Consider the following 14610-nt stretch of genomic DNA (forward strand, 5'->3'; position numbering starts at 1 on the left):
CAAATACTTGTTCACAAAATCTGGATTATCTCCAATTACAGGAGTTATTTTCATATTATTTTTTGACATCTCATCAAAGATGAAGAAGAATATGGAAGCCTGGGCATTTACGGGGCTGACGACCGTCATCGGCTGGTTCAAGTGATCACTTTACACACGTGTAACATTCACCAATTCTACCCATTATTGACAACCACACTACTCAAATTCTTGGAAGTTCTATATATATATATGAACCAATTAAGAAACCTTGCTCTTGAATCAGTAGAACTTCACTAGAGACATCTATTGGTGAGATGTAAAGAAGCTTTTTACTAAGCAGAAACTCTTATATTAGTATGTGAGGTCCGAATCCTGGATTATAATCACACACATGAGAATCACCAGAAAATACCTTTTCATTTTTATTATTTAAGCTTATAATTTGACCAGATAATTTATTTACAACATTTTGAGTGTGTCCAAATACTTGTTCACAAAATCTGGATTATCTCCAACTACAGGAGTTATTTTCATATTATTTTTTGACATCTCATCAAAGATGAAAAGATTATTTTATAGTTATTTTTCGTTTTTTAAACGTACAATTAAAAAAACAGAAAACAAGTTTTTGTTCACACAAAGATGACGTGAAAAATCCTAAAAATACATGAATGTTTTAGATTGTTGGATGCAATTTTGTTGTTTATTAATATTATTATACAGAGAGGTTTATCACAATCTTATAACATTTATTTTTATTTTTAAGGAATAACCCGCAAAGCCTCTACTTTTAGAAGCTTGTCTACAGGTAGGATAGTAAGGATAGGCAAGGTAAACGTGAAAAATACATCACTAACGCCCAGATCAATTGAAAATAAATCTTTCTTGAATTTATTTTGCAATTGGCGGGAATCGAACCCGTGACGCTAGTTTCGCAGTCGAGCGTTTACCTAACTACGCCACGGCGCCTATGTAAACAAATATCTTGCATCCTTATTATCACCCATTGGTGCATAGGGCACTACATCAAATCGACGCAATGTTTAGTTAATCGTTAATTATAGGAAGGCAACATAATCAGTCCCCCGCGTCAGGAACCTATCCAAGTTAATAAATAATTTGATGAATATTTAAGTAAAATTTGACCAATTTTTGATTATATTATAAATATTTATCAAACTTATTAAATACAATGGTTTTAAATATATTAATATCCAATAATTTAAGAATGCTATTTCTGACTTTCTTACTTTATTTCCACGTGGTCTTCAAATGTATATTTCACATGATCACCATAAATCAAAAACGGTTTAACACGAAAAATCAATAAAAGCTTTTATACCTTCCGGAAAATTGACTTGAAGCGAGCCAAGTAAAAAAATCTTCATACTTCAATTATATTTATATTTATTACTTTGACAGCTATTCATTTCTGTCAGGAGGGATTATAAAAAAATATATGAAGTTAATTTTGAACGCTCTTGATAAGTTGCCAAATAAAATAAATACTTTTTTCGTACCGGAGTTAGATTCGTAAATTATAAAGTTAATGGAAGAAAACGTAATGAGACAGGTGTGGAAGGGAGATAATATAAGACATATTAATCTTTTTTGGCTAGAAAAGCTACTTATAGTGAAAAAAATTAAATAGTTTAAAAATAAGAGTATTGTAAGTGATTAGGGAGGAATAGAAAATTGAGGTAAGTCAAAAAACGAATATTGTTATTGTTTTCTTCTCTGTGCGTGTCATGTCAGGTCCCTCTGACATCGACTATCACTTGAGAGTAATTTTCATTGTCTTGGGCAGCTCTAAACAGCGCCTCGACGGTCCCTGCCCAATCTCGTATATTCCGGAACCAGGAAATCTGTCTATTTTGCCTTTTATGATTAGATGCAGCACCTCGTACTTCTCTCCTACTAGCACATCCCCCAGATCTCCTGCTAGGACACCTTCCGGACCTTGATATCAGTCAGCAATTGTCTTGCTCTTTCATTTCACTCTCCATTCTCGTACAATTATCAATTATTGCATAGCCGCCTAAGAAGTCTCACTTCAAAATACAAAATTACGTCTTCTCCGTCTTATTCCTCATTGCCGAGGGTTGTGACCCTTGCAGAAGCAATGACTCTTCTCCAGTTATCCCTTGACTGCGCTGCACGTAGCGCTCCAACCACTGAGGTGCCTGCTGCTGCCTTAATTTTATCGGTCCATCGTGAGGGGATCTTCCTCTCCCTCTCTTTCCCTCCAGGCTAGGATCGGAATTTTTTTATATAAATACCGATCACAACTAGTCGTTCCAGGCTATCCTCGTTACCACGCGCAACGTGTCCAAAGAACTGGAGAATCCGTCGGGTACAGATATTGGCCAGAGCCAAGCCATCCAAGCGTAGTTCCTGACAAAATCACACTGTATTCCACAATAATTATTTATTCGTTTCATATTATTTATGGCACACATAGATAATCCTCTGTCGAGTCGTTATTCCACTGGATTCACCTGAAGTTGTCTGCAAATGTCGTGTGCAATAATTTGGCGCCAATATCTGTCCGAGGATTTATTTCTGGCGGGAATTCTGCACTTACAGCGGAACAGAATACGAATATCTAACGGTACAGAAGAATCTTGATTATTCGTACCTTATTTTGCAGATCATCCGAATACACAAAATAGAATATAATTTATATGCTTTTACTATTGATTGGTTAAAGTTGATGAAACGACAACGCTCCAGCTCTATCAGGTTTCAAAACTCGTGAAATTGTGACCAAACACGCGATCACTGTTTTTCCTCACCCACCCTACTAACCTGATTTCATTCCTTCTGACTAATTCTTGTTCCCAAAATTCAAAAGTCCTTTGAAAGGAACAAGATTTAAGACTATTCTCAAGATTAAGGCAAATGCGACGAAGGAGCTGAAGGACATCATAAAAGAAGTTTCAGGACTGTTTCCTAAAGTGGAATGAGTGTGGGCGTCGGGGAGGTGATTACGTAGATATTAAAGTGGTATTACACCAAGTGAACGATGAATGATAAGGAGAGTGTTACTTTAAAGAGAACCCAGACACGTAAATTCTAAATTAAAGTGGTATTAAACAAAGTGAACGATGAATGATAAGGAGTGTGTTACTTTGAAGAGGACCCAGACATGTAAATTCTAAATTAAGTACATTTTGCTTTATGACGTCAGTCTACGTATTAATTAAACTGCCAACGTATAACCATCTGTTAAATGCAATATAATGAAAACCATTTACTGCCTTATTGAAGGTATGTATCTTATCACGGAAATATACAGGCATTGCCTTATTTGGTCATCTTATATTGACAGGAATAAATGATTGTTATATTATGGAGGTGGTGTCGTATAAATTTCTTGTAGTTATTTACTTGAAAGATAAATCAGGAAAAAAACTACTTTCTTTCTGCGAGGAAAACTTGAATGTTGAAAATTCTGTATGTTTGCTTTTACCGAACGTATTCCTACATCATAAATATCGTGTAGTACTGCCCGTTTAAGGTAGGACGGCTACTATTCGTCACATTGTTCAATAGCCAATAAAATAAATATGTATACAAGTACAAGTAATTCGGATAAAGTCACCGCTATAATTATTTTAAATACAATTTTCTTCCTTAGACGTCTACCCTGAAGTATGTTACCCATTTAAAAATGGATGTTTTTGACTTGAAGTATACACAATATACCTCCACAACTCCAGATATTTGAGTAATATGGTTTAACATCATTGTTAGAAAGTTGAATGCTACCCGCTAAATAAAGGGAGTAAATGTGAAATCAGCCAACAGCTGATCCTAAGTCTTGTAAATATATAGACTTCCACTTTTTCTTTTCAATAACTTAATAATAGTTCCTAATTACTTAAAGCTGCAATGAAAATCTACCCAATTTTTTTTTATAAAGCTGCAATAACAGAAAAGCAATAATAGGTATGGTATAAAACTCAAAACTTTTTAAAGTTAGAAAAATGAAAGCATAGGTAGCTTTGGCTCAAAATTGTTAAAGGTTTAAAGTTTAATGACATGTTTAAAGTTAGAATAATAGAAAACCTAGCTTTAATTCAAACCCTTTTAATGTTGGAAAATTGTTCAAATCGGTTTAGTATTTTCATGTCGTTAAAAATATTAACTAAACTACGCTTTCTAAATATTTTTTATGTTTATTTTGAAAGATATAAAATAAGCTTGTATGGAAAAAGGCTCCCTTTGATCAGTATCTCTTTATTCTCAATGGAGTAGGTTAAAAACGGGAAAGTAAATAATATATTGCATTTTTGACCTGTAGATGTAGGCCCTGTGAGCAGAATAACTGCAAATCTGCCGGCGGGCCTACATTGGCGCCACACAAGTGCAGGACTGACCGACAGTAATGCAACAAGAATAACACGATGCACTCTCGGAGACTCACCATGATATAACCAAGAAGCTCTGATAAAAAAAAACTTTTTTTTGCCTTTAAATAAAAAATCCCTTTATAATTATATGTATTGAAATGTGAGTAATATAACAACTGCGTATTTCTCGTTGCACTCATATTGAATGAACTTAATGGCAGACTTAATATATCTAAAATTCGCATGTAATGGTGAATAGGGGACTGCATATCGAAGCAGTGTAATCTTGCACGCAATTAAGGTATTCAGGAAATTCTTGTGCATGAGATACTAGTGATATCGAATAAATATTTGAGTGAAATATTACATATGATTTTATTTCGAATCCCTAGGAATTGAACCCCGGCTTACAGCACGGCAGTCAAAAACGGTTACCTTTATTCTACGTAGGCGGACACAGAGCATAGAATTTCTATAGTTTTGTCTGTGTTTTAAGCCAAGATTTAATGATGTGGCCGAAATCAAAACGTATAGTAATATTCGTTAAATATTTTCTGAGTTGTAGTTTTCAGGATATGAGATTTCGCTTTTAGAGTTTATTTTCTTTTGTTTTTTTAAGTTCATCATTATCTAAAAATACGCTAATTAAATATTCCAGTTTATTAACAAAAATCTTTGGAAACGTTGATATATTTTCTTAAAAGTTCATATCTTGAAATAGGTAAAAACTGTAGTAAAAAAGTAAGTGCCTGGAAATTTTAAAGTTTGATCAATCGAAAAAAATCTGTACGGTGTCTCTTCTTTGAGGTTCGACAAACAAGTATTCACATGTTATGTATAAATTATTCGTACCTATATATAAACTTTCAGAATGAAAATAAATGATTTCGTGTTTAAAAAGCGATTAATTAAATATCGTCGTTAGATTCAGTTGTTGAATCCGATCGCAATATTTTCTAGGATGGTTTCATCTCCGTAATCACTTCATCTCGTTAATTGAAGCTATTAAATCACGCAATTATAGTTTTAGAAATGTGTAATTCACAAGATATGGTGAGCAGGTTTGCACCTCTCGCCAGAAGTATGTAGTGATTCTGCTGCACGCTATGGCGAGCGAACGCGGAGATGTGGAGGTACTTAATTGATCCCAGAGGCGTAGAGTAATGCCTTAATGTTATATTTTATCTAGAATATCAATAAGTGAAAATGTCACTTATTTATTTTTTTACAAAAATGTTAATAAAATTAGTATATAACCACTCACCGAGATTTTTACGTCTACCGGTTTCGATAAGTACCCATCTCTTCGTCAGGACAATCACTAACATGCATGTGTTAGACAACATGCATGGGTCGACCAAAAATCGCATGTGTTAGACATTTTGTGTAGTTTTGAGTGTGTAAATGGTGCTATGGTGGTGAAGGGTAGTATTGTTTACATGCTGTGTTAGTGATTGTCCTGACGAAGAGACGGGTACGTCTCGAAACCGGTAGACGTTAAAATCTCGGTGAGTGGTTATATACTAATTTTATTAACATTTTTGTAAAAAAATAAATAAGTAAAAATGACTAACCACAAAGTAAATGCTTTAAATATTAATAATATTGAGAATATGAAAATGTCAGTTTATCTGAACCTAGGTGTAACTAAGAATAAATAAAGTATATAGGTAAACGAAATATTACGTAGATTTTTAAAGCCATACGCAAAGGTTGGATAGAAAATAAAGATGAAGAAAACTGGTGAAATCCGTCAAAATAAATCGACACTTTAAAATGTATTTTTGAAACTTAAATTCTGGAAATTCAAAAGGGAATGTGAAATACATTAAATATTAAAATTGAACACTGATTTTCGGAGTCTACTAAGTTGTTTATTTTAGTTTTTAAAAAAAAACTAAAAATAAATAATAAAATTCGTGACAATTGTTTCGTCTTTTTAGGGCATTATCAAACTACTATCACAGTGAATGTGAAACTTAAATAAAAAAATTTTTCCTACTCCTATCCAAACTGTATGGTGAAAAGAACACTGCGTCGCATTGACGGAGTTTTATCTTAATCTTACTTATATTAATTTTGCCCTCCCTGGGTATCAAACCCGAGATCTCTAGGACGGTAGCCAAATGCTCTTACCATTATACTACGAGTCGGTCTCAAAAGACATAATCAATAACATACGTTGGCGATAAAGTCCCGTATTTAAATGTGTACAAAGATTAATTTCATCACAAGCAATATAGCTTGATGTCCATTTGTTTCAATCGCTTCATATCTTGGTCACTTGATTGATAATGCAATGGGTTGAAGCTAGCTGTTTTGTTTGCAAACATTCATTTTCAATTTTTTATGCAGCTTAAAATTTTACAAAATTATTTTATTCATAACATTTTGAGTATGTCAAAATACTTGTTCCCAAATCGGGTTTCTCGACATTTTCCATTTTTTTAATCATTCCAAAAATAAAACATAGGGTAAATGACATTCCACTGTGGAATTTTGTCTTACACATAAATTCTCTGGCAACTTAAAGCATTTTCAGACTCGATGACGATTCTTAATGTATTTTGAAAGTGAATCATTCTTTTTACAACATCTTTATTTGTCATAATATTATTTTAACCACGTTTAGTAGACTCACGGCGCGTCACTGGCGGGACAGACGGTATCAACTGGTTGCACCGATATTTCTGGATCGGTCATACTCCATATCTGTACTGTGGTAAAGGTCTTCCGATCTTAGTTTGACTCTACGACCGGCTCCATGTGGTAGTCCGGTACTTGTATCTGCAGCCCGATACTGCCTTATACTGCATTCTGCAATAAACCGTTATACTTTTGACCAAAGTTAAAAAATTAATCTGAATTATTAATAATTTATTTATTTCAATAATCGGCTAAATTGTGCAATTAATTTTTGGTGAATTTCGCGCAATCAAGATGACGAGCATCATATCGAATCATGGGTAAGATTCAATAATTTACTTTTGAAATTAATGAATATGTTTTTTTTCTTTAATTTAATTAAACGAAATATAATAAATAAAAATTAAAGTATGTAGGAGGTTCAACAATTGAAATATGACGCAAAATATATTTGCTCTTCAATTTACTTTTATTGCTAATTTAAACATGTTTTTTTACATTATTATATATTTTATAATCTTGGTATTGAACGTATTATATATATTTTTTTAATATTTAATTTTTTAGATTTAGAAAATTAAGATTATGTAACCAATTTTTAAATAAAAAATATATTTATTTTATCGTTAACTGATCGTTTACATTCAGGATGCAAATATTCCATATATTCAAACTCACTAATTGACTGACCATCATACCGCTTCCCTGCAGGGAAAGGCAGAGAGAATAGAACGTAACACCACTCTGTCTTTGTAAACACTCTTCACCTCTTCCACATGCATCTCTTCATTCGTACCCGCCGATTATTCCTACTCCTGACCTGTAATTCAAAAATTTTCAAGTATTTGAATTTTCTTGAAAGTGGATATATCATTTACGAATAAAAATGTTATTTTTTTAATATCTGAACAGTATTTAGATATTTGAAAAACTAATTTAATAATAAAAAACATCTTGCAATTATTTTCTTTCTATTAATAGTTATTTTTAATTTCTGTAACTATAAATAACCATGTGTATCCCCAGAAAAATAATCCAAGAAGTTTGTTTTTTATGCTATTTTTTATAATCTAAACTTTGGACTGTAAAAAATAGCATAAGAACTAAACTTTTTGGGTTATTTTTATGGTCTAAAGTATGCATGTATGAAGTTTTACGAGCCAATAAATTCTTAAAACAAGAAATCAGCTTTTCACATAAAATCACTCTAGAAAATCACGTCATAACTAAGAGGTATAATAATTATAGTTTTACGATGAAGATAAGATCGAATATAGAAAAATGGAGATATGTTTAAAGAATTATCACTTCACGCTACGGTGCGATATGCAGATTACTAACGATAGATTGTACATTCTTCACCATAGAAAAAACTTTAATGAATGGTTATAGTAATTAAAAATATTAAATTATTAATTTAATCAGCCGTCTTTATCAGACATCAGCATTACGAATTTCCTGCGGGATTTTTCAAGGCTTTCTAGATATTCTCAAATATCTAACTTTATATAATTTTAATTAAGTACGTATTTAATAAAAGTTGTTTATAATGTTGTTGAATTTAAAAGTAGTAATATACTCGTCTATCAATATTAATACTATTTATTATATCAGACACTGGATTATTCACTAAACGGATGAGAAGCAAGCTAAATAAATACTTCACCAATTTTGAGAAATTGGTGACACTGGTGTCACCACATTCAACCTTCCAAATGTATCGAAAATCGTACCCACACGTGGAAGGTTCCGAGCCCATTGCATATATACAGGTTTCAAGAATTAATGAAATATGGATATTCAATAATGAGCAGAATATTTTACTTATTGTTTCCGTATTCACTTTGTGGTAAAACGTGATTAAATTGTAAAAGAAAAACACTTGTTTTTTACCACTTGAATAATATTTATTTTATTTTAACGACTAGTTTCAGAAGCTACAGACGCTTCCATCTTCAGTTTATGTTTGTGTGTTTTTGTTTTATAATGAGCAGAATGGCGAACGTTACATAAGTACATAAAGTGATCGCTAAAGCCAGCCAAATGCCAGGTCGTAAGCCTTGGGATGCTCAGACTTTCATCTTTTTCATATAAAGAGGAACGATAGATGTTCCATATCAAGTTGAGACACCTATAATATTGAAATACATCTCATTATCTGATAATTGTAGGTGTGTTTGAACAACCATTAAGGTATCAAGTATTACTAGTATCTATAACTTATTTTCTTCACTTTCCCGGTCGATTACCGATGACGTAATTACTTTATTAATTCATTCCACTTTCTTATGTTGCGAATCTTTTGTACGTCCGCCGAGTGAGAATCCAGAAATAATGCAAGTATATAATAATTTTGTTATTGTTACTTTAAAAAAACATTATTTCATCAACAATTAACATTGTCTTATTCTGCAAACAGACGGCTTTAAACTGTGAGAAAAATTATACAAACAAATAACTGGGTACATCCGTTTACACTTTTTTATATTGTGTTCAAATAAAACCACCTGAGAAAAATACTGCAAAGCTTATAAATATAAAACACCCAAACATACACAGAAATTAAATATATTGCCTATACCCAAATTAACCAGCTACCCCACATATATACACATATAATTAGGACCTATTCAGGGATCCAAAATAAATTAACTGAAAAAATACTTTATGGAATGATTTGTGATATTGAGAAGTTATATTTTCTCTTTTTTTCCTTTAAACATGCCTTACGAAAACTTCCCTTATATTTTTTTTTATTAGCCTTCACGAGTCTTCAGTCCTCCACTGCCTCTTCCGCATCCCTCCATTTCTATTTACTATGCCCGTACTATGCCAAAAATATATATATTTGTGTTTTTTTACAAAAATAGTTTTTTTTACAATTTCATACTATTTCTGTGAGCCATTGGGGTTCATTATTAGAATATGTCTCAAATTGTGGTAAAGTGGGCTTAAACCGAGAAACTCTTACTCAAGAGTCTGGGGGACAATATTAGAGAAATAAGTATTAACATTTTGAGAGTGTCCAAATACTTGTTCACAAATCTGGATATCTCCAATTATAGGATTAATTTTTTATATTATTTTTTGACATCTCAACATCATCTCATTTTCAGGCGTTTCTCCTGAAGTGATTATAATCCAGGATTCGGACCTCACATACAAATATAAGAGTTTCTGCTCAATAAAAAAATCTTCTTCATCTCACCAACGTCTCTAGTGAAAATTCTAGTGATTCTTGTACAATGTTTCGAAATTGGATCACATATATGGAACTTCCAAGAACATGGGTAGAATTGGTGAAAGTTACGCGTGTGTAAAGTGATCACTTAAACCAGCCTATGGTGGTCGTAAGCCCCGTCAATGCCCAGACCGCATTCTTTTTCATCATGTTGAGATGTCAAAAAATAATATCAACCATTTTTCACTTAAAGACGACAATTACGTCTCAGTCTATATTTCATAAGACAATTAGTTAAAAAAAATGAGTTCAAGGCACAATGTCAGACATAATATTCCATATTAGGATAAATGGCACACAGTCCGCTGCATTGGCGATGAAATTCATTTCTACTTTCAAATTATATGATATAATAGACACAGAATTGTTTCGTTTTGACATTATAATAACAGGTATTATTTAATTTATTAGTTTCACCTTGTTGTAGTTCATACAAAAATTACATAATATGACTTAACGAACTCTACAAACATACATATACAGACTATACAATAGAAAACTAAATAAGATAACTCCTTCGTACCGCGTAAAAATATATGTGAAGAAGAAAAAGTTCCTCTTCAAGCACAAGAGCTCAGTTTCTTTTTTGTATATGCTTAGCGCAACTAAAATTATAAGATTGTATCGAGTGGAAATGTATAAAAATTGTATTGAACTGAAAAATGTAAGTTTATTAAATGAATAATAACAATTTTTAATTAAAATTTTACTTAGTTAATACCACTATTTCTTAAAATCTACTAATAAATTTTATTTAAAAATGGATAGGTTTTACCACAAAATGACTGCCGAATCAATTAATGAAAAATAATAAAATAAATAATGATATGACTATCGTTAATAGTCAGTTCGGGAAGACATGAGCAATCAAATATAGTGACCATTTTTTTGGGACAAGTTCTCCCAAAATATGTATTGAGAAAAAGAAATGAATTTTAAAAAATCATTTCATTTTTTTAAATAATAGATCTAACGCATTATGATGTTGGTTGAGTTTTAACTGAAAATACAAATATGTAAATCGACACCAGCAATTTCAGCGGAGGAATGAGTGGACTTCCTGTGTTCAAGCCTAGGTTATTTCAAATGCAGTGAATCGCAGGACTCCGATGATGTCATCATGAATAGTATATAGATATATAAATACATTCGCATTTTCAACCTAAGTTAGCAAAAAAGTGCCTTCCGCCCCTTCTTATTTTAGGTTTATTATGATATCCTTAGAAATGTATCGTGTACTTAAAAGCAGAAAAAGCCTTACAAACTTAATTTAGAGCCAACCGTTCGAAACGGCTTGGAGCATTTGCGAATGAATGATCCGCTCATATACATATAGGAACATTGATTGTGTGATCGGATCCCAATTTTGAGTGAATCTCGTTCACGAACGTTGATCCGTTCATTAGTTCACTGATTGACGGATTTGTGACTTACTGATTCAGATTGTTTGTCTTAAAAACGATCTTAAAAAATGTCGATGAAATGAAGAATTAATCAGTTCACATAAGTGATACTGATCCACTGCTGCGGATCTTATCTTACCTTACTTGAGAGTTGTTGCCAGCTCATAAAATACAGCTTTTTAGTCAATTAAAGAAAAATATTTTAATTTTGTCCGCCTCCGTAGTGAAATGGTCAGCTCCCTCGGCTACCGTTCTGGAGGTCCCGGGTTCGATTCCTCGGGAGGGGTCAAATAAATACAAGTGATTTTTTCACTTTAATATTTAATCAGTATTACTCTGGCCAAGTACCTGAAGCGGAGGGCTGATCCCTTTCCTTCATGGGTTAACGATCAATACAACACTGCGTTTATATGATGCAGTGCCCTATGCAGCATTAGGGTGCGGATAAGGGTTTGAATGAATATCGAAAAATTAAAATGAATAATTGAGAATTACCGTTCATTTCCAGAATCGACTTCAACAACCCGATGAGCTCGAAGCCCTCAAATCTAGCCAACTCCGCTGTCCTGCGGATGTTGGAAGAAGAGGAACAGAGACAGAGAACTGGACAAGGAGCCAGTAAGTCTAGCCATCACTAACCTGTATATTATTGTCTCTTATATTCTCCTGATACCTCTGTCCAAATTCTCAACAACTACCTGCTCTGAATAATTAACTTGTATATTATTATGACGTGTCAATGTCTGCTTTGGCTGTGAATATCTCTAGAAAAATACCCCATGAATGTTTTGGCTTTGAAAGTTTATGTATTATTTCATCCAAAGCTATTCATCCACTATGTTAAAACATATAAAAATGAAATATTAAACATGTATTTTAAATCAACTAATGTAAACAGATAATGTCACGTCTTCATTTAAACTTTTTATTAATTTTGTTAATTTAAGTAAAGCGTTGAAGAAATTGTGTAACTTTTGCAAGTCTCTGTTCTATTCCTTATGATTAATATTCTCCTCTTAACATATGTTATATTTGTATTGTACATATTACATAAGTTTTTTAAACGTATTTTTGTTGTTGTATCACGTTCCATGATAAAAACAAAATTATTTGTTATTTTTGTTTTAAAGTCAAATTAAATGAGCTAGGTAAATGATAATAATAATTACTAAAAATAAATAATAAAACATGTTTAGCTAGCAAAACTGTACAAAATAATCAAATTATTAAAACCCTTTTCTGACCTTTCAAGATCTTATTCGGTAATAATTCACATATTTTATTCAAAATAGTTAAACTTTTAATTATGCACAAGGTGACTTATGACATATTTGAAAGCTTCTATAAATGACACTGTAATTTGTTGATATGATTTAACTGTAAATATATATTTACTAAATTAAGGTTTTTTCGTTTACTTGACTTAAAATTATCAATGAAAACTTTTACTCATCCCTTATTGTGTATTTCTCCCACGTTAAGATCAAAACATTATAATTGAAAAAAAATAGACGTTTTCCTGTAACGAAAAAATTTAGTCAATTTCCGTTTTTATGCATATCACTTTTCATATTTATGTGTCATTTTCAATATAATCAGTTAACATACAATTTTTTTTTGTAAAAGTACACAAAAAACGTGTTTCCTCTTATAACTACTGCACTTTTTTTCCTGAAATCCAGATTGTTGGAATTTCTGATAAAATAGAAAAAATACGTATCCAGTAGTTTCGGATTCGAGTCACAAGGGGGTCAAAATCGACAAAAGGTTTTAATATTGCATTTATTCGTGTATTTAACTTCGTGTATTTATTTCGATTTAGTTGCTGCACTGCTTTGATTTATGTTGTGTCCTATGGAACATAAGGTCAGAATAAGTAGTTTGATTAGTGACAAGTGATAACCATCATTATTTTTCTCCCTTTGTTAGAGATTTGCAAAAGGTACACAATTTTAAATCTAATGGTTCAAATTAATAACTAAATCTCATCACCGAAGGGTATACACGAGACGAAAGGGACAGGGACCCATATATACGAAGGATTGACCGAAAAATCGATTGGCCACCTAAGCCTGCCACTGATCATACTCAGATCAACATGAATAATACTTATTCGGCCAAATTCTTTCGCCCGAGAACAGAAGGTATCTGAAATGTTTTTTTTTACACAACGCATATTACAATTAATGCATTAAATGTGAAATAATGCAAATATCATCACTAGACGCTTAAAACTTTCATAGAAATTTGATTTATAAACGCGACAATTTTTTTTAATGTAAAAAAATTATATAAAGTAAATCAAATCAACTGTTCTACCCGTTTTTTTCACAAAAATGCGACTGTGACTGAATAATAAAGAAAAAAATCGTGCCTTGAAATTTCATAAATATTGTTTACATTCGGTAAATTTTTATCGTAATATAACTCATTAAAATAAAACGTTACTTTTGAATAATTTTGCAAACCTACAAGCTCTCTTAAGTGAAATCTGATCCAATGCATTTTCCAATTGGTATTTGGAAATCGTAGATTTTTCCAGGTCACTAAAAAACCTAGGAAAGTTATTTTTTCCGTATCATGTTGCATTTAAAAAAAAAACGGGAGAATAATTGTTGGGCTGTAATTTTTTTTCAACTTGAAAAAAGCAAATCAAAATATTATTTTAAAATGAACTTTTCTTTCTATCATTTAAGGAGCTTTTAATACCATTGATATTAATCAATTATTGGACGATTTCTATAAAAGTTTTATAACGAAATATTAATAAATATTATTTTTAAATCATAATAAATGTGGATAATGTTCACACACTCATTCAGCTAACAATTGTCGTTTTAAAATATTTTATTAATTGAGCTCTCATTTCATTTAATACACGGCCTTTATAATATTGATTCTTTACTCATAAAACTCAACTTTGTCCGAGTAACTTGAGAGGAACCTTCGATTTAATATTTCGAGGTGAAGTTCTATGAGATGG

General features: G+C 31.8%; 1 protein-coding gene across 6 annotated transcripts in view; it reads left to right on the forward strand.

Annotated features, from left to right (window-relative positions):
* Positions 1-14610, forward strand: part of LOC148307886 (uncharacterized) — a 42923-nt gene that overhangs the window by 12278 nt on the left and 16035 nt on the right. For 2 of the 6 annotated variants that reach the window (XM_088262675.1, XM_088262674.1), the window contains exons 3-4: positions 12136-12245; positions 13625-13771. In XM_088262675.1, coding sequence (XP_088118801.1) covers positions 12136-12245; positions 13625-13771 — 257 coding nt within the window. Of the gene's footprint in view, positions 1-6967; positions 7304-12135; positions 12246-13624; positions 13772-14610 lie in introns of those variants that run through there. The other 4 variants (XM_088262678.1, XM_088262677.1, XM_088262676.1 and 1 more) reach the window with 3 other exon arrangements.

Source organism: Brachycentrus maculatus, unplaced genomic scaffold (genome assembly GCF_059751285.1).
Source record: "Brachycentrus maculatus isolate JH-2025_06_01 unplaced genomic scaffold, ASM5975128v1 h1tg000186l, whole genome shotgun sequence".
Taxonomy (NCBI): Eukaryota; Metazoa; Arthropoda; class Insecta; order Trichoptera; family Brachycentridae; genus Brachycentrus; species Brachycentrus maculatus.